The sequence below is a fragment of the Urocampus carinirostris genome, chromosome 19, assembly GCF_059441175.1.
Source record: "Urocampus carinirostris isolate Australia breed hairy pipefish chromosome 19, RoL_Ucar_1.0, whole genome shotgun sequence".
NCBI lineage: Eukaryota > Metazoa > Chordata > Actinopteri > Syngnathiformes > Syngnathidae > Urocampus > Urocampus carinirostris.
Window position 1 is genome coordinate 28,883,271 of NC_142367.1, and position 18,784 is coordinate 28,902,054.

The window sequence follows — 18,784 nt, forward strand, 5'->3', positions numbered from 1 at the left end:
AAAAAGGACTGTTTTGAGCATAATCGAGTAAAAATATGGACAAAAATGAGTGTTTTGAGCCCAATCTAGCAAAAATATACACAAAAATGACTGTTTTGAGCATAATCCGGTAAAATTATGGACAAAAATGACTGTTTTGAACTTGATCGGGCAAAAATAGACACAAAAGTGACTATTTTGAGCCCAATCGAGCAAAAATATACACAAAAATAACTGTTTTGAACTTGATCGGGCAAAAATAGACACAAAAGTGACTATTTTGAGCCCAATCGAGCAAAATACTGCAAAAATATACACAAAAAGGACTGTTTTGAGCTTAATCGAGCAAAAAAATGCCAAAATATACACAAAAATGACTGTTTTGAGCTTGATCAAGCAAAAATATACAAGAAAAAGACGGTTTTGAGCCCAATCGAGCAAAATACTGCAAAAATATACACAAAAAGGACTGTTTTGAGCTTAATCGAGCAAAAAAATGCAAAAATATACACAAAAATGACGGTTTTGAGCCCAATCGAGCAAAATACTGCGAAAATATACACAAAAAGGACTGTTTTGAGCATAATCGAGTAAAAATATGGACAAAAATGAGTGTTTTGAGCCCAATCTAGCAAAAATATACACAAAAATGACTGTTTTGAGCATAATCCGGTAAAATTATGGACAAAAATGACTGTTTTGAACTTGATCGGGCAAAAATAGACACAAAAGTGACTATTTTGAGCCCAATCGAGCAAAAATATACACAAAAATAACTGTTTTGAACTTGATCGGGCAAAAATAGACACAAAAGTGACTATTTTGAGCCCAATCGAGCAAAATACTGCAAAAATATACACAAAAAGGACTGTTTTGAGCTTAATCGAGCAAAAAAATGCAAAAATATACACAAAAATGACGGTTTTGAGCCCAATTGAGCAAAATACTGCGAAAATATACACAAAAAGGACTGTTTTGAGCATAATCGAGTAAAAATATGGACAAAAATGAGTGTTTTGAGCCCAATCTAGCAAAAATATACACAAAAATGACTGTTTTGAGCCCATTCGAGCAAAAATATACACAAAAGTGACTATTTTGAGCCCAATCGAGCATAAATATACACAAAAATGAGGTTAATCAAGCAAAAAATGCACAAATATTCAGAAAAATGACTGTTTTGAGCACAATCGAGTGAAATTGTGGACAAAAATGAGCAAAAAAAACAAAATCGAGCCTCTTCTATTTGTACTCTTCCCCCCCCCCCCCCCCCATTTCCGACCCCGCCCGTCTTTGTACCGGTAGCTGGTGCATCCGAGTGTCGAGTGTCTCTTATTGACGGGCACAACGAGACGAAACACCTTCTGTATTGTCACCGTAAGCACGTTGTAATTTCTCTTTGTTTTGGAGTACAACAGCTCCAGGGGACGTCGTGTCTTGCAATGCCAAACAGCGCTAACGCGCTAGGCTAGCCCTCGTCTCCTGTTCCCTCCATTCGGAGCTGAAAAGAAAGGAGTATCGCTCGGTATAGGGAATATTATATCCTGACAAAGAACAAAGAAGTTTTTCATCTGGTCTTGGAAATTGTTCCAAAGTTTGACTCCGCACACAGACACACACATACTTTTCCTGGTGGTTCTCACCTATGGGATTAGGAATTTGAAATGACATGATCTGCATTTCTAGACAAAATGCAAATGACTGTTTTGAGCATAATCCAGTAAAATTATGGACAAAAATGACTGTTTTGAGCCAAATCAAGCAAAAAGATGCACAAAAATGACTGTTTTGAGCTTGATCGGGCACAAATACACTCAAAATTAACTGTTTTGAGCATAATCCAGTAAAATTATGGACAAAAACGACTGTTTTGAGGTTAATCGAGCAAAAATATACACAAAAATGACTGTTTTGAGCTTGATCGGTTAAAAATATACACAAAAATGTCTGTTTTCAGCATAATCGGGTAAAATTATGGACAGAAATGACTGTTTTGATCCAAATCAAGCAAAAAAATACACAAAAATGACTGTCTTGAGCTTGATTGGGCACAAATATACTCAAAAATGACTGTTTTGAGCATAATCCGGTAAAATTATGGACAAAAATGACTGTTTTGATCCAAATCGAGCAAAAAAATACACAAAAATGACTGTTTTGAGCATAATCCGGTAAAATTATGGACAAAAACGACTGTTTTGAGCATCATCGTAATGATAGACTTGCGGTTATTTACGTCGATAGCATTTGGATCATTTTGGAAGTAGCTGGCATGCCGAGGAAGTCAAAAGGCATAAATGAACTATTTTTCTCTCCTATAAATCAGCGGCGGCAAGTACATGGTGCTACACGGGCTGCGGTGAGTAGGAGCACGTTTCTTGAAGTTTAAGGCCTCCGGGTAAATTTGTGGCTTCGGTTGGGCGCAGATCACACCCCCGACCGCTGGCGAGACCTGGAGGGTTCGTTTTGCGGGGGTCAGAGGCAATCCCCCGTCGACATCAAGAGCGGCGACCTGGAGACGGACCCGGACCTGGTCCCCTTCTCTTTCCTTAATTTCTCCGCTCCCGATGCCTTCCGGGCCATCGTCAACAACGGACATACAGGTAGGAACAAAAGCGCTAAAGTGTCTGAAACCAGTGAAATCTCCAAAAGGTTTGGATTTTTCTACTTGACACGTTGTTGCCGAGTCGGTGTCCGGTGAGACAAAGTCTGATTTTCCAAAGAGCGAGGCCGCGTTTCTCGGGCGGAGCAAGAATGCGATACAGGAAGTTTAGCATTCCCTTCACTTATCTGAATTTGTGATATGATTTATTGTCTAGACTGTTGTCAGGCCAAATCATTTTGCGATTGTTGTGATTTACGGCACCGACATTTTGCCGTCATGAGTTTTAAAAAAGAAAATCCTGTTTCTATGACACCGCTGTTCAAGACTGAGAAATCCATCGTGGTCTAGCTCCAGGGTTGGGTAGGGTTACTTTAACGGGATTACTTTCAATTACTTTTGGATTACTCCAAGACCAAATATGCTAATAAAGACAAAAGAAACTCAATAGGAATCAAATGATGACTCCCAACACGCGGTAAGCTTTCTCTCCTGGCTTTGATCTCTTTGATCTCTGGCAAAACCAGGGTTGGGTAGGGTTACTTTAATTTGATTACTTTCAATGACTTCTGGATTACTCCAATACCAAATATGCCAATAAAAGACAAAAGAAACTCAATAGGAATCAAATGATGACTCCCAACAGGTGGTAAGCTTTCTCTCCTGGCTTTGATCTCTCTGATCTCTGGCAAAACGAAAATCAAATGCCACAGAAACAAAATGAAAATCAATCCAAACAGCTTGCCGACATCGTTTTTGCCCTTCCGTGTATTCCATTTAGTTTCTGTCTTTTAACCTCTTTTGCTCTAACTGTCTCTCTCTCTCTTCCACACCTTTTCTCCCTCTCTGTCTGTCCTTGTTTCTTTCACTCTCTTTCTCTCTGTGTCTTTTAACCTCTTTTGCTCAAACTTCCTTTTTTCCATTTCTCTTTCTTCTCTATCTCTCTTCCTACGCTTCGCGCTTTCTTTTCTCTTTTCTCTCCTTCCGTCTTTCTATTTCTCTTTGGATTTTTTTCTTCCTCTCCCTTTCTTTTCCCCCTCTCTCACAACTTTTTATCTTTTTTTTCTCGCGCTCTCTCCCTCTCTCTCTTTTTCTCTTCCTTTGTTGCTCTTTGTCCCCCTCTCTCTCTCTCTCTCTCTTTTAACCTCTTTTGCTCTAACTTTCCTTTTTTTCTTTTCCCTCTTTTTTCTTTCTCCCTACCCTTGGCACTTTCTTTTCTCTTTTCTCTCCTTCCGTCTTTCTATTTCTCTTTGGATTTCTTTCTTCCTCTCCCTTTCTTTCCCCCCCTCTCACGACTTCTCTTTTTTTCTCTCACCCTCTCTCCCTCTCTTTCTCTTTCTTTGTACCGTCTCTCTCTCCTTTTCCCTCCCTCTTTCTTTTATTTCATTCTCTCTCTTTGTCTTTCTCTTTAATCGAGTTCAAATGAGTTTGACACCCCTGCTCTCAATGTTTTGGGTGGATCGAAATATAAACGGTCTCCCTAAATGTACGCAGTCAAATTGCTGATGAAGGACAAGATGGTGGAAGTGAGCGGCGGTGGACTCCAGGGTTCCTACTCCAGCGTCCAGCTCCATTTCCATTGGGGGGACACCGAGCATCACCCCGGCTCGGAACACTCCGTGGACGGACGCAGATACCCCATGGAGGTGAAACTCTAGCAAAACTTACTGACCCCCCCTCCCTGAACGAAAAATGGAATCCACAAGAGAGTTCCAAACACAGTCATCTTACATATGACAGAAAGCATCTTGATTATCCTCAAAACTTTTGAAGAAACATTCCGTGGACTCATTATTGTTATGATTGCCAACAGCCACAGGATCTGGCTGTTGGACTCTTTTTCAACTCCCGTCTTTTGAAAGTAACCTGTCGGACCGTCTGGGAACCTACGCTCTCAGCTAGGCAAGCTTTTGTACTCTCCGACACTATCCTGCCCTGTTTTCCTGCCTGATACCTGTTGCTGACCACCTGGCCCTGCCCCCTGAACCCAATAGCGAGTAGGGCCACCTTAGAACAGAAAACCAGGAACGGAGACAGGACCCAATAGCGTTCGTTTTACTCAGTTCTTATTGAGAAAGAGAGCAGCGCTCGCAGCCACCATTCGATGATCGTCGGAAACAGGTAGCGAATAGCGGGAACGCGGTCGTCGTTGGCAGAGGGAAACGGGTCGATGGCCGGGACGGAAGTGGAAGGGCAGTAACGAGTCAGAGAAGAGGCTGGTGACAGGTATCAGGTAGGAAAGAAGGCAAAAACAGGTCGATGGCCGGGACAGAGGAACAAAAGCAGAAACGGGTCCGGAAAAAGGTCAGCAACAGGTATCAGGCAGGAAACAGGACAAAAACAGGTCGATGGCCGGGACGGAGGAGCAAAAGCAGAAACAGGTCCAGAAAAAGGTCAGCAATACGTATCAGGCACGAAACAGGGCAAAACAGGCCGATGGCCGGGACGGAGGAGTAAAAGCTGAAACGGGTCCAGAAACAGGTCGGCATCAGGCAGGAAACAGGGCAAAAACGGGTCGATGGCCGGGACGGAGGAGTAGAAGCAGGAACGGGTCCGGAAAAAGGTCAGCAACAGGTATCAGGCAGGAAACAGGACAAAAAAAGGTCGATGGCCGGGACGGAGGAGCAAAAGCAGAAACAGGTCCAGAAAAAGGTCAGCGACACGTATCAGGCATGAAACAGGGCAAAACAGGCCGATGGCCGGGACAGAGGAGTAAAAGCCGAAACGGGTCCAGAAACAGGTCGGGAACAGGTATCAGGCAGGAAACAGGGCAAAAACGGGTCGATGGCCGGGATGGAGGAGTAGAAGCAGAAACGGGTCCGGAAAAAGGTCAGCAACGGGTATCAGGCAGGAGAAAGTCGGATAGTACAGAGCTTGCCTAGCTGAAAGCGTAGGTTCGCAGACGGTCTGACGGCTTTCTTTCAGAAGACAGGAGTTTAAAAAGAGTCCAACAGCCAATCAGATCCCGTGTCTGTTGGCGCCAATAGGGCAGTTGCAGGTGCCCCTAATCAGCAATCATGACAGTAATGAGTCCACAGAATGTTTCCGTTAAGGATTTGAGGATAATCAAGATGCTTTCTGTCAAATGTAAGATGACTCTGTGTTGTATTTGGCCACGGAACTCTCTTATGAATTTCATTTTTGGCTGGTGTCTATCTTGTAACAGAGTTGTGAAGCCAGGGCCATCTATCTATCTATGGTATCTATCTAGACATCTATCTATCTATCTAGACATCTATCTTTCTTTCACTCTTTCTTTCACTCTTTCTTTCTTTCTGTCTTTCGTTCTTTCTTTTACTCTCTTTCTTTCTTTCTTTCTTTTACTCTTTCTTTCTTTCTCTTACTCTTTCTTTCTTTCTTTCTTTCTCTTACTCTTTCTTTCTTTCTCTTACTCTTTCTTTCTTTCTCTTACTCTTACTCTTTCTTTCTTTCTCTTACTCTTTCTTTCTTTCTTTCTTTTACTCTTTCTTTCTTTCTTTTTTTCTTTCTTTCTCTTACTCTTTCTTTCTTTCTCTTACTCTTTCTCTCTTTCTCTCTTTCTCTTACTCTTTCTTTCTTTCTCTCTTTCTCTTTCTTTCTTTTTTTCTTTCTTTCTCTTACTCTTTCTTTCTTTCTCTTACTCTTTCTCTCTTTCTCTCTTTCTCTTACTCTTTCTTTCTTTCTCTCTTTCTCTTTCTTTCTTTCTTTCTTTTACTCTTTTTCTTTCTTTCTCTTACTCTTTTTCTCTCTTTCTCTTACTCTTTTTCTCTCTTTCTCTTACTCTTTCTTTCTTATCTCTCTTACTCTTTCTTTCTTTCTCTCTCTTACTCTTTCTTTCTTTCTTTCTTTCTTTCTCTTACTCTTTCTTTCTTTCTTTCTGTCTCTTACTCTCTCATTCTCTAGACATCTATCTAGACATCTAGTCACAATTACTTTGTCATTTAACAACGGGAGGCAATTACTTTTGGTCATTGGGCGAAATGGGTTTGGATTTCTTGGTCGTGCCTTACGAAACAGACATTTTGCATTTCCATGGGTCGTTCCCGTACGATATGAAACTCGTTTTGATGCTGTAAAAACTGAAAGAGGCGCAGTAAACAATCGCCGGGCGCCAAGAGTCTCAATGTTACCGAGCAAGTCTCTTGGAACGAAGGTCCTCACGGAGACGTGTCCTTCCCCGCAGATGCACATCGTGAACTTGAAGAAAGGTCTGACGGTGGAAGAAGCCCTCAAAGATCCCGCCGGGATCGCCGTTCTCGGTTTCTTCATCCAGGTAGGTTCGGAAAAAAATGGCCGAATGCCGTCCCGTACTCGTCCCGTACTCGTCCCGTGCTCACCGATGACCGTCCGTTTCAGGCCACCGAGGATGCAAACGTGTCTACGTCCTGGAGCGCCTTGACTTCGTATATTTCCAATACCACAGGTAGAGATTCAGTTCCGTGTTTCTCGAGTGGTCCGACTCCAGGACCCACTGGTCCACCGTTCCAACATCAAAAACCCAAACGGCTTCAAGTCGCTTTATACTCGCATATAAGCCACCCCTTAAAACTGCTTTCAAATAGCCACGTACTAAATGAAATCTAAAATATGAATATAGGCAGGGTTGGGTAGGGTTACTTGAACTGGATTACTTTCAATGACTTTTGGATGACTCCAATAGCAAATATGCTCAGAAAAGACAAAAGAAACTGAATAGGAATCAAATGACTCCATTTTGTGCAGGCTGGGGGAGTAACGGAACACACGGAATGGCAAAAATGATTAGATTTATTTTCATTTCGTTTCTGTGGCATTTTTTGTTCGTTTTGCCGGAGATCAAAGATCAAAGCCAGGAGAGAAAGCTTACCACGTCTTGTGAGTCATCATTTGATTCATATTTAGTTTCTTTTGTCTTTTATTTGCATATTTGGTATTGGAGTCATCCAATCAAACTCATTTGAACTCAGGGGCCACCCAATAGAACAAACATTCTGTCGGGGGCCGGACGAGTAGATTCAAGAGAAAGAAATAAGAGAAAGAGGGGGGGAAAGAAAGAGAGGGAGAGAGCGTGGGAAACAAAAGATAAAAAGTTGTGAGAGAGGGGGAAAAGAAAGGGAGAGGGAAAAAGAAATCCAAAGCGAAATAAAAATAAAGGAGAGAAAAGAGAAAAGAAAGCGCATAGGGTATGAAGAGAGAAAGAGAAAAGAGAGAAAAGGAAAAAAAGTTAGAGCTAGAGAAGTTAAAAAGACACAGCGAGAGAAAGAAACAAAGAGCAACAAAGGAAAAGAAAAAGAGACACAGAGAGTGAAAGAGACAGACAGAGAGTGGGAGAAAAGGGGTATGAGAGAGAGAGAGAGAGAGAGAGAGAGAGAGTGTCTTTGTGAGAGACACAACATCAAGTTGACCTATTTCAACCTGCAGCTTGTTTTTCTCTTGCGCTTCTCTGTGTGTTGTCTCGCGGGCCGGCTTCAATCCCTTAACGAGCCTGATCTGGCCTGCGAGCCGCCTGTTTGACACCTGTGTTCTAGCAGGACTTTTCCTCCCCCTCGTCGCTGACTTTCTTGGGACCCATAATTATGAGCAGGAAAGGGAAATAAAACCGACAAAGTCACAACAAAATGAGATGCGTTCCCTCTCAAACACACCGATGGACTAAACAGGTAGAGCTCAAACAGGGCTTTATTGCCATCTCATAATCTCATCTCATTAGCTACACCGCTTATCCTCAGTAGGGTCGCGGGGGTGCTGGAGCCCATCCCAGCAATCATCGGGCAGTGGGCAGGGGACACCCTCAACTGGTTCCCAGTCAATCACAGGGCACACGGGGACAGACAACTCACTCATTCACACCTAGGGACAATTTGGACCGGCCAATCCACTTGAAATGCATGTCTTTGGAATGTGGGAGGAAACCGGAGTGCCCGGAGGAAACCCACGCAAGCACGGGGAGAACATACAAACTCCGCACAGTAAGTCCGGTAGCTGGGGTTGAACCCACACAGGACAAGTATCATTTCAACTAAAATAAAAAAGAATCCTTAAAAGGAGCAAATTGGCTGTTATTGTCACGGTTGCCATGGCGCCCAACTGGCCCCGCCCGTGTGGCGCCGGCTGCAGCTTGTTGACAGATTGGCTCCCTGTCAGCATTTAAACTCATTCCTGTCAGTCCCCTTTTGTCAGTCCGTCTGTGAATCTCTGTTTTTACATGGCAAGCCCTTTTTCGTTTGTTTTTTGCTCCTGTTCGTCTCCCGCTACGTTCTGTTTTTGATCTCGACCTCGTCCGCTCTCCTGCCCTGAACTACACAAGTAAAAAATAATATGCCTTTGTTTTTTCGACGGAAAGATGTTTCTTTTCACTTCAAAGAATAATCATCTTTCAAATGAGCCTTTTTAATGTCATCATATAATAGTAGGGGCGTCTTGATTTTCAAAATAAGAGTCATCGAAACGGATTTTCGGGCGATCGAAATGTCCCTCGACGAGATATTTGTCTTTTTGGTTGATAAAAATAAATTCCTCGATGATTTCGGGACCGTCGATCGGGACGACATCGGGACTTTTTTGTAATCGTCATTTTATTTTGAAGTGCTCCTCGTCCGGGTTTAAGAATCGGCGGTGAGAGAAAAGAAAAAGCGGTAGAGCGAGGATGTCTCCATGCGCGTCACGAAGACGTTTCAAGAATTGACACTATCTCCGGGACAATCTCCAAAACCCCCTCCGGTCGACTTCAAGCGATATACATACCTCGTGATGATCTGACTTCAAACTATAGCCCGCGGGCCACGCGGGGCCCGGCAGCCTTTGGAAACCGGCCCCCCGACCGAACTGGTCCCAAAATCGAACCGATAGCAAAGAAAAATATGTATTTCGAGGGGGACAACTTTTTACCTCCTGTCCTTTTGGGTGTCCGCAACAAAAATACGAATAAGGACTACAAGACAAATACTGCCAGATGACGACCACTCAATATTCAATTTAGTGCTTAAAAACAGAGACCAAATATAGTATTTTGCTTTCATTCTAAAAAGAAAATACTACAACAAAAATATGAGGACGGAAAAAGTCCCCTAGAAAAACTACAAAAATACAACTAAAATACTTCAATTTAGTGCTTAAAAACAGAGACCAAATATAGTATTTAGCTTTCATTCTAAAAAGAAAATACTACAACAAAAATATGAGGACAGAAAAAGTCCCCTAGAAAAACTACAAAAAATACAACTAGAAAAATATGAAAAAATTTGACTAAAATACTGCAATTTAGTGCTTAAAAGCATAGACCAAATAAAGTATTTTGCTTTCATTCTCAAAGGAAAATACTACAACAAAAATACGACGACAGAAAAAGTCCCCTAGAAAAACTACAAAAATACGACTAAAATACTACAATTTAGTGCTTAAAAACAGAGACCAAATATAGTATTTTGCTTTCATTCTATAAAAAAAATACTACAACAATAATCCAAAAGTAGACAATTCCTGCGGCAATCGTAAGAGTCGTGATTGATCTGGCAGATGTTGGTAAAGAACCCCTAGCGCTGAGTTGTTAGCATTAGGGGTTAGCATAAAGTTTTTAACTCAGAGAGATGTATTTGTAATTTTTTTTACATTCATGGTAATAACAGAGTAATAACACTGTTATTACACATTAAAAAAATTAAAACGTTTATGTTCGAAAGGAATAAGCCATTCTGTTTGAATTGGCTCATCAGGAATGCATTGAGCCCATTCAATTTGCTGAGTCGTTAGCATGTTAGCATTATAATAATTTTTCAGCATAAAAAAGTTAGCATTTAGCCGTTAGCATCACTTTTTAGCAGGTATCCGTTAGCATAGCTCCTCAACATGAGTCCAATAGCTTAATTTGTAAATACGAAGTCGTTAAAATATTGCCAATACCAAAATTTTTTAGCATGAAGAAGTTAGCCTTTAGCCGTTAGGATCACTCTTTTGCATGTATCCATTAGCATAACTCATTAACATGAGGCCATTAGCATAATTTGTAAATATATAGTCGTTAAAATATAGCCATTACCAAAAAAATTTAACAAGAAGGAGTTAGCATTTAGCCGATAGCATCACTTTTTAGCATGTACCCATTAGCATAACTCATTGACATGATCCATTAGCATAATTTGTAAATATGAAGTTGTTACAATATAGCCAGTCCCAAAATTTTTGGGCATGAAGAAGTTGGTGGGGTGGAGTTGCAGGTGGATGCACAGTGGGCAGACGGTGACGGTTATTTATTTTTTGTTAAAAGCTCTCCGTTTCCACGGTTATCATATTTTTGGCATTTCGTGTCAGAAATGGAAGAGGAATTCCCCGCGGCCATCTCCATCGACGACCTGATCGGCCACGTGAACCGAGAGAAATATTTCCGCTACGCGGGATCGCTGACGACGCCGTCCTGTAACGAAGCCGTGGCCTGGACGCTCTTTCAAGAACCCGTCCTTCTCAATAAAGCGCTGGTGAGTCCAGAAAAAGTCAGTGGGGTGGCTTGGGCCAGTACAGCCTATTCGTCAGATCATTTCTTCCTCATGCCATGAGGCTCTTGAACTCCACCCGGGAGAGTAGAAGCCCACATGTATTACATGTAGCACTATTTAAATACTCTATATCGACACGTTATATTGGGTATTTCTGTATTCTATATCTTTTGTTTATGATTTTATTTTTCAACGCAAGGATACTGCTGGAAGTGGGAATTTCCTTACGGGATGAATAATCTATCTATCTATCTCTATCCATCTATCTAGACATCTATCTAGACATCTATCTATCTATATAGAAATATATCTATCTAGACATATATCTATCTATCTATCTATCTAGACATATATCTATTGATCTATTTAGACATCTATCTATCTATCTAGACATTGTTCTAGACATCTATCTATCTAGACATATATCTATCCATCTATCTAGACATCTATCTATCTAGACATCTATCTAGATATCTCTCTATCTAGACATCTATCTTTCTAGACATCCATCCATCTCTATCGACCTATCTATCTAGACATCTATCTATCTAGACATCTAGACACCTATCTCGATATCTATCTAGATATATATCTAGACATCTATCTATCTAGACATCTATCTTTCTAGACATCTATCTAGACATCATCCATCTCTATCCATCTATCTAGACATCTATCTATCTAGACATTTATCTATCTAGACATCTATCTATCTAGACATCTATCTAGATATCTATCTATCTATCTAGATATCTATCTAGACATCTATCTAGACATCCATCATCTCTATCTACCTATCTAGACATCTATCTATATAGACATCTATCTCGATATCTATCTCGATATCTATCTAGACATCTATCTTTCTAGACATCTATCTAGACATCTATCTATCTATTTCTAAATATTTACATTTTAGTTGAACAGTGATCTCCGCATGCACATTTTTCCCAGATACATCCATCATCTGCACCACTTAACCTCAGTAGGGTCACTGGGATGCCGGAGCCCATCCCAGCTATCTTTGGGCAGTGGGCAGGGGACACCCTCATCTGCTTGCCAGCCAATCACAGAGACGGACAATTCACCGGCTCATTCACACCTAGGGACAAATTGGACCTGCCAATTCACCTGACATGCATGTTTTTGGATTGTGGGGGGAAACCGGAGTGCCCGGAGAAAACCCACTCAAGCACGGGGTGAACATGCAAACTCCGCATGACCTAAGAAATGTGCAGTGGACACGCCTTCTTCACCGATAAGATTTCTGTGCCGACAGAGGTCCTCCAGAGGACACCAGGAGGCCTTGTATGGCTTTTCTTTGCCTTCTGGATAAGAACTGACTTTCCTTTTTAGCACGCTAACAAAAAGTTTTTTCTTAAAAATGGAGAATTACAGGTTTTGTCAGAACGAGTACTTCAGGGACAATGGTAATTTGCACTCAAGGCGTGTCAACTCATGAGTAATGACTGTCCTATTATGTGTCATTTTGTGTCCATCACACTTAACACGGACTGAAGAAAGACGAGGGACGAGTCTAAGACAAATACAAGGCAATGATAAACAATCAAAGACAGATTCTTTGATTATCTAGCCGTTTTACCCGAAGGTTTAGTCTCATTCAGACAAAATCTACAAAACCAAATGAGTTGTTCTATGGGTTTGTCCTCTTGCTCATATCGATCCTTTCCTAGATTTAGACCACAGGTGTCAAACAGGCGGCCCGCGGGCCAGATCAGGCCCGCTGCGGGATTGAATCCGGCCCGTGAGACAACACTCAGAAAAGCGCAGGAGGAAAACGAGCTGCAGGTTGAAATAGGTCAACTTAATGTTGCCAAAGACAGGTGCCTCTCACAAAGACACTGTACTTATATTTATTTCTCTCTCTCTCTTTTCCACCCCTTTGCTCCCACTCTCCTTCTCTTTCTTTGACTCTCTGTGTCTCTCTTTTTCTCTTCCATTGTTGCTCTTTGTCTCTTTCTCTCTCTGTGTCTTTTTAATTTCATTTGCTCTAACTTTTTTTTTTCCTTTTCTCTCTCTTCTCTTTCTCTCTTCTTACCCTTTACACTTTATTTTCTCTTTTCTCTCCTTCTCTCTTTCTATTTCTCTTTGGATTTATTTCTTCCTCTCCCCTTCTTTCCCCCTCTCACGACTTTTTATCTCTGTCTTTCTCACGTCAAGTTAGAGCAAAAGAGGTTAAAAGACACATAGAGACAAAGAGCAAAAATGGAAGAGAAAAAGAGACACAGAGAGTGAAAGAGACAGAGTGGGAGGAAAGGTGGAAGAGAGAGAGAGAGCGAGAGAGAGAGCGAGAGAGAGAGAGAGAGGGGGGGAGGTTAAAGAGAGAGAGAAAGTGAAGGAAAAAGATAAAAGAGAGAGAGTGAAAGTAAAAGAGACAAGAGAGAGAGAGAAGGTAAAAGATAGAGAGACAGTGAAGGAAAGGGATAAGAGCGAGAGAGAGAGAGAAATACAAGTACTGTTCTTTGTGAGAGGCATCTGGCTTTGGCAACATCAAGTTGACAAATATTTCAACCTGCAGCTTGTTTTTCTCTTGCGCTTCTCTGGTTGTTGTCTCGCGGGATTCAATCCATTAGCAGGCCTGATCCGGCCCGCGGGCCGCCTGTTTGACACCCGTGATCTAGACTGTCGAGTTGAACACAAAATCTCTTTCTGTCTGTACTGAAAGGTGGAATCGCACCCACAGAGGTGATGCTCCAGATACTGGACGAAGTCAATAGGAATGCTAACATCCGTTTTCGAATCAATCGCTATTAGCACAATAACACAAAGTACAATTCGAACACGTTAGTGCTAATTGCTAGGCCTCTACAAAAAGCAGACGTTTTCAGCTAAAATAGTCACGAAACGGAACGGGACTGTCTTGAAACGGGTCGGGAAGCAGGAAGTAGGAACTCATTTGCGTAGACGATCCGTCACTTTAATTGAGAAAGAAAAGTTGTCCGACACACAAACGGACCGAAAACAAAACAAAGCAGGCTCAAATGCGGGCAAAACTACAGACTAGGCATCGAACGGAAAATGCAGGTCAGCCGGTGTCGAAGGGCGGGGCCAGCTGGGCGCCATGACAACTGTGCAGGACATAACCAAAAATAGGAATTTTTCTGATCAGTTTTGTGTTTTTCCTTCAAAAAAGTAGAACAAAGTCCAAAAAGCACAACAAAAATAAACGGGTATCAAAACAGGTTTTCAACAGGGTAAACAACGATCTTGCAAAGGGCAGTTACAAAAGCCGAGTTTAAGTACCCGTAGGAGTAATCGGGAAAATGCAGGTCAGCCGGTGTCAAAGGGCGGGGCCAGCTGGGCGCCATGACAACTGTGCAGGACATAACGAAAATGGGTGTATTTCTGATCAGTTTTGTGTTTTTCCTTTAAAAAGTAGAACAAAGTTCAACAAAAATAAACAGGTATCAAAACAGGTTTTCAACAAGGGTAAACAACGATCTGGCCAAGGGCAGTTCCAAACAGCGAGTTTAAGTTCCCATAGGAGTAATCGGGAAAATGTAGGTCAGCCGATGTTAAAGGGCGGGGCCAGCTGGGCGCCATGACAACCGTGCAGGACATGAACAAAAATAGGAGTATTTCTGATCAGTTTTGTGTTTTTCCGTCAAAAATAAGAGCGTTTCTACGCGAGACCAGACTCTCGGACGGTAGTACATGTCCCCGGAGTAATTCTCATCATTCGATGACAACTTATTTGATCTTTTGAGAACATGAATCACATGCCAAGTATGTGTCAACCCTGGAAAATGGCTTCTGATTATCTTGATGGAGTGACGTCCACAAAAACCATCAGATGTCTGCCGTCGAGAAGAGATTGTTCCGATCGCTCGATGGTGACGGACACCCTTCCCGTGTTTTGGTGCCGCCTCGTAGCGTGGATGCGGGCGAGGCGATGGATGGAATTGTGACCTGGACCGGTTTCACTTCTTTGTGTTCTGTAAACATTGAAAAGCGAAGGTCTTGCACGCAAATACCGGACCTTTACGGAGATTGTCGGGATGTTTGCGGAACAAAACTGCGGACGGAAATTTACTGGCGTTTCTTCAAACTGTGCTATGAAATTATAAACAGCTTCACGATTTAGATTCCGGGCAGCACGGTGGCGCAGTGGTTAGCGTGTGTGCGGCACAGTACTGAGGTCACGGTTCGAATTCAGCTACCATCCTTCCTGACAAAAGGGGACTGACAGGACAGAGTTTAACAACAAGCTGCAGCCGGCGCCACACGGGCGGGGCCGGTTGGGCGCCATGGCAACCGCGACAATAACAGACAATTTGCTCCTTTTAAGGATTATTTTTTATTTTAGTTTAGAAAATTGATACTTTGGGGTTCAAATCCAGCTACAGGACTTCCTGCACGGAGTTTGCATGTTCTCCCCGTGTTTGCGTGAGTTTCCTCTGGTCACTCCGGATTTTCTCCCACATTCCAAAAACATGCATGTCAGGTTAAATGGCCGGTCCAAATTGTCCCGAGATAGGAATGAGCGAGCGAGTACAGTTCTGAGGTCATGAGATCGGGGGCGGCAGTAGCTCAGGAGGTAGAGCGATCGTTTTAGGATTAAGGGATCCCAGTTCGAATCCCGGCTTGTCCGTGTTACATGCCGAAGTGTCCTTTGGTAAGACACTGAACCCCCAATTACCCCCCAATAAGCAGGTTAGCGCCTTACATGGCTGCACAGATCACGGCCGCTATTGGGAAATGTGAAGCACACTGTAAAGGGCTTTGGGAAGTCATTGACTTGAAAAGCGCTATATAAATGCAGATCATTTCATTTCATTTCATGAGATCGAACCTCCTGTGAGGAGTTTGCATGTTCTCCCTGTGCTTGTGTGGGTTTCCCACTGGCACTCCGGTTTCCTCCCACATTCCAAAAACATGCATGTCAGGTTAAATGGCCGGTCCAAATTGTCCCTAGATGGGAATGAGCGAGCGAGTATAGTTCTGAGGTCATGAGATCAAACCTCCTGTGCGGAGTTTGCATGTTCTCCCTGTGCTTGCGTGAGTTTCCTCCGGTCACTCCGGATTTTCTCTCACATTCCAAAAAACTTGCATGTCGGGTGAATTGGCCGGTCCAAATTGTCCCTAGGTGGGAATGAGCGAGCAAATTGTCTGTCCCTGTGTGCCCTGTGATTGGCTGGCAACCGGTTCAGGTTGTCCCCTGCCCGCTGCCCGAAAATAGCTGGGATGGGCTCCAGCACCCCCGCGACCCTACTGAGGATAAGCGGTGCAGATAATGGATGGATGGATTAAGATTCCTCTGAATGCTTTTTGTGCAGAAAGCCTGTTGGTCTCAGTAGACTTCCACTTGCAGCACGCCATGTTTAAAGTTCTTTCGACTTTGGAAGTGGATCATGTTAGCACTCAATGCCACCACAGACTTTCCTTCATGGTCATTTTTTTGGTCTACAACCGGGGTATGTGCAGTTGAACGACTTAGTCCCCTGGTGGTCCCCTTGAACATAGGTGTCCTGGTTGAATCTACGCCCAGTTTGGGACACGCCAACTTCGCCTTGTTGCTGCTGTGGTAGGACCGTTGTTCCTGGTGCAGGAACCAGGTGTTGTTGAGCTATGTGTCACCTTTCAAGCAACCTACACTCCTTAAGAATCTTCCGAGAAACTGCAGGAGAGAAGGTGCTACATCTGGATCATCAACACCTAAAAGGCCGAGGAGATTGTGGTGGAATTCAGAAAAACGCATACAAGGAAATGATAGACAATCAAAGACAGATTCTGTGACGATCAAACACTCGCCTTTGAAGGTTTCGGCTCAACCAGATAATTTCACAAGATGAAATGAGTTGTTCAGTCCCTTCCTAGATTTAGATTTAGGCTGCGAGTGGCAGCCTTTCCAGCAGCTCCCTATTATTTCGCACTTTTTGTGATTTATTGTTTTAAGCGTCTGCTTCTATCTTTGTCCCGTTTTTCGTCCCGTTTGACAATGACTTTCTATAGAAGAATAGAATAGAATAGAATAGAATCTACCTTTATTGTCATTGTTACAAAATGGGTTAACATATTGTGACAACGAAATTGGGCATGACACTCCAGTTTTACACATTGAGGTATGAGACAAGAAGATAAAGGAACAGAGAAGATAAGGTTATAAAACAAGGGGCAGTTTGCTGTCTTTTACAGAAACGCGGCTCACATCTAGCATGCTAACGTGGAGCTACCCGGCTTCGGCGCTATTAGGGCAGACAGAGACACAAAAGCCTGCATGAAGCGGAGAGGAGGTGGACTCGCTATCTAGGTGAACACGAGGCGGTGTAACCCTGGGCACAAAGATTTCCATCTGCCGCAGGGACGTCGCACTTTTGGCCTAGCGTGTGACGTCACCCACTCCGCTGTGGCTAAACGACAACACGCATAGGGAGTCAGTCGACAACACGGTCGACTGGTCCTCAGCCTCCATCATCACGGATTGCAAGTCCCTCCTCCAAGCTCTCTCCAACCCTAATATAGCAGACCCCTCCCTCCTGTCCCTTAACTCCTCAATTGCGGCCTTCTCCCCATCCAAGAGCATCCGGCTTATTTGGGTCCCGGGTCACTGCAACCTCCCGGGTAACGACCTTGCAGACGAGCAGGCTAAATTAGACTCGGCCATTCCTCAACCTACCGCCCCGCTAGACCCACAAACTCGGTTCGAGCTGCGAAGATTGAAACATTTCCACTGAGGTTGCAGATCGGATCTCAGGGGGAAGAGCGTTCCACAGCACCGGTGCCCGGATGGAGAACGCTCTCGAACCAGCGGAACACTTCTCGGCTCTCGGGATCACCAGGAGACCGGCGCTCTCGGAACGAAGGCTTCGGGCCGGGACATAGGGGGAAAATCAGATCTGAAAGATATGAGGGAGCAAGTCCATGTATGATTTGGTATAATACTAAGAGAACCTTGAAATCACATCTAAGGCTAACTGGGAGCCAATGCAGGTTAGCCAAAATCGGTGTGATGTGATCGTACTTTTTTGTCCTAGTTAAAAGCCTCGCTGCGGCATTTTGTACCAGCTGAAGAGACTTGATTCTAGACTTCGGGAGACCAGAGAGTAGTGCATTACAGTAGTCGAGACGGGAGGTAACAAACGCGTGAATTATGATTTCCGCATCCGACTGAGAAAGTATAGGACGAATTTTAGCAATGTTACGGAGATGGAAGAAAGCGGTTCTAGTCATTTTCTTCACATGTGTTTGAAAGGACAGATCGGGGTCGAAAATGACACCTTAATTTTTAAGTGAGTCGCTCTGTGTGATGTGGCAAATGTTCACAGCGGTTTTAGAGAATAAGTCACGGGACTTAGATGGACCAATGACTAACATTTCGGTCTTTTCAGAGTTAAGACGCAGGAAATTGAGTGACATCCACTCTTTTATCTCAATGAGGCAGGCCTCCAAATTTCCACAGTTTAGTGTGGGAGATTCCTCCAACGGAAGATAGAGTTGAGTGTCGTCTGCGTAGCAGTGGAAGCTGATATTAGACTTGCGAATAATATCACCTAGTGGAAGCATATAAATGCTGAAGAGAAGGGGGCCAAGCACTGAACCCTGCGGAACACCACAAGAAGTAGTAGCTTGAGCAGTAGGAAGAGCGCAACAGCTGCAGAGAAACACTCTCATCCCCACAGCTCTGAGGTTCATCATTTAGAACTTTGTCTTCGGCAGTTTATTGACGTAGGCATGCGGTCGGATCACACCCAATGACAAACAATCACTAAACTGGTTGAATTACTCCCGTATGTAA

The 18,784-nt window shown here is 43.2% G+C and overlaps 1 protein-coding gene across 1 annotated transcript in view; it reads left to right on the top strand.

Annotated features, from left to right (window-relative positions):
- The window catches only part of LOC148347937 (uncharacterized), a 35,499-nt gene that overhangs the window by 2,497 nt on the left and 14,218 nt on the right, over nt 1–18,784 (top strand). The window contains exons 3-8 of the mRNA XM_088324037.1: nt 2,306–2,338; nt 2,406–2,582; nt 4,076–4,227; nt 6,744–6,833; nt 6,917–6,983; nt 10,847–11,010. Coding sequence (XP_088180163.1) covers nt 2,306–2,338; nt 2,406–2,582; nt 4,076–4,227; nt 6,744–6,833; nt 6,917–6,983; nt 10,847–11,010 — 683 coding nt within the window. The remainder of the gene's footprint in view (nt 1–2,305; nt 2,339–2,405; nt 2,583–4,075; nt 4,228–6,743; nt 6,834–6,916; nt 6,984–10,846; nt 11,011–18,784) is intronic.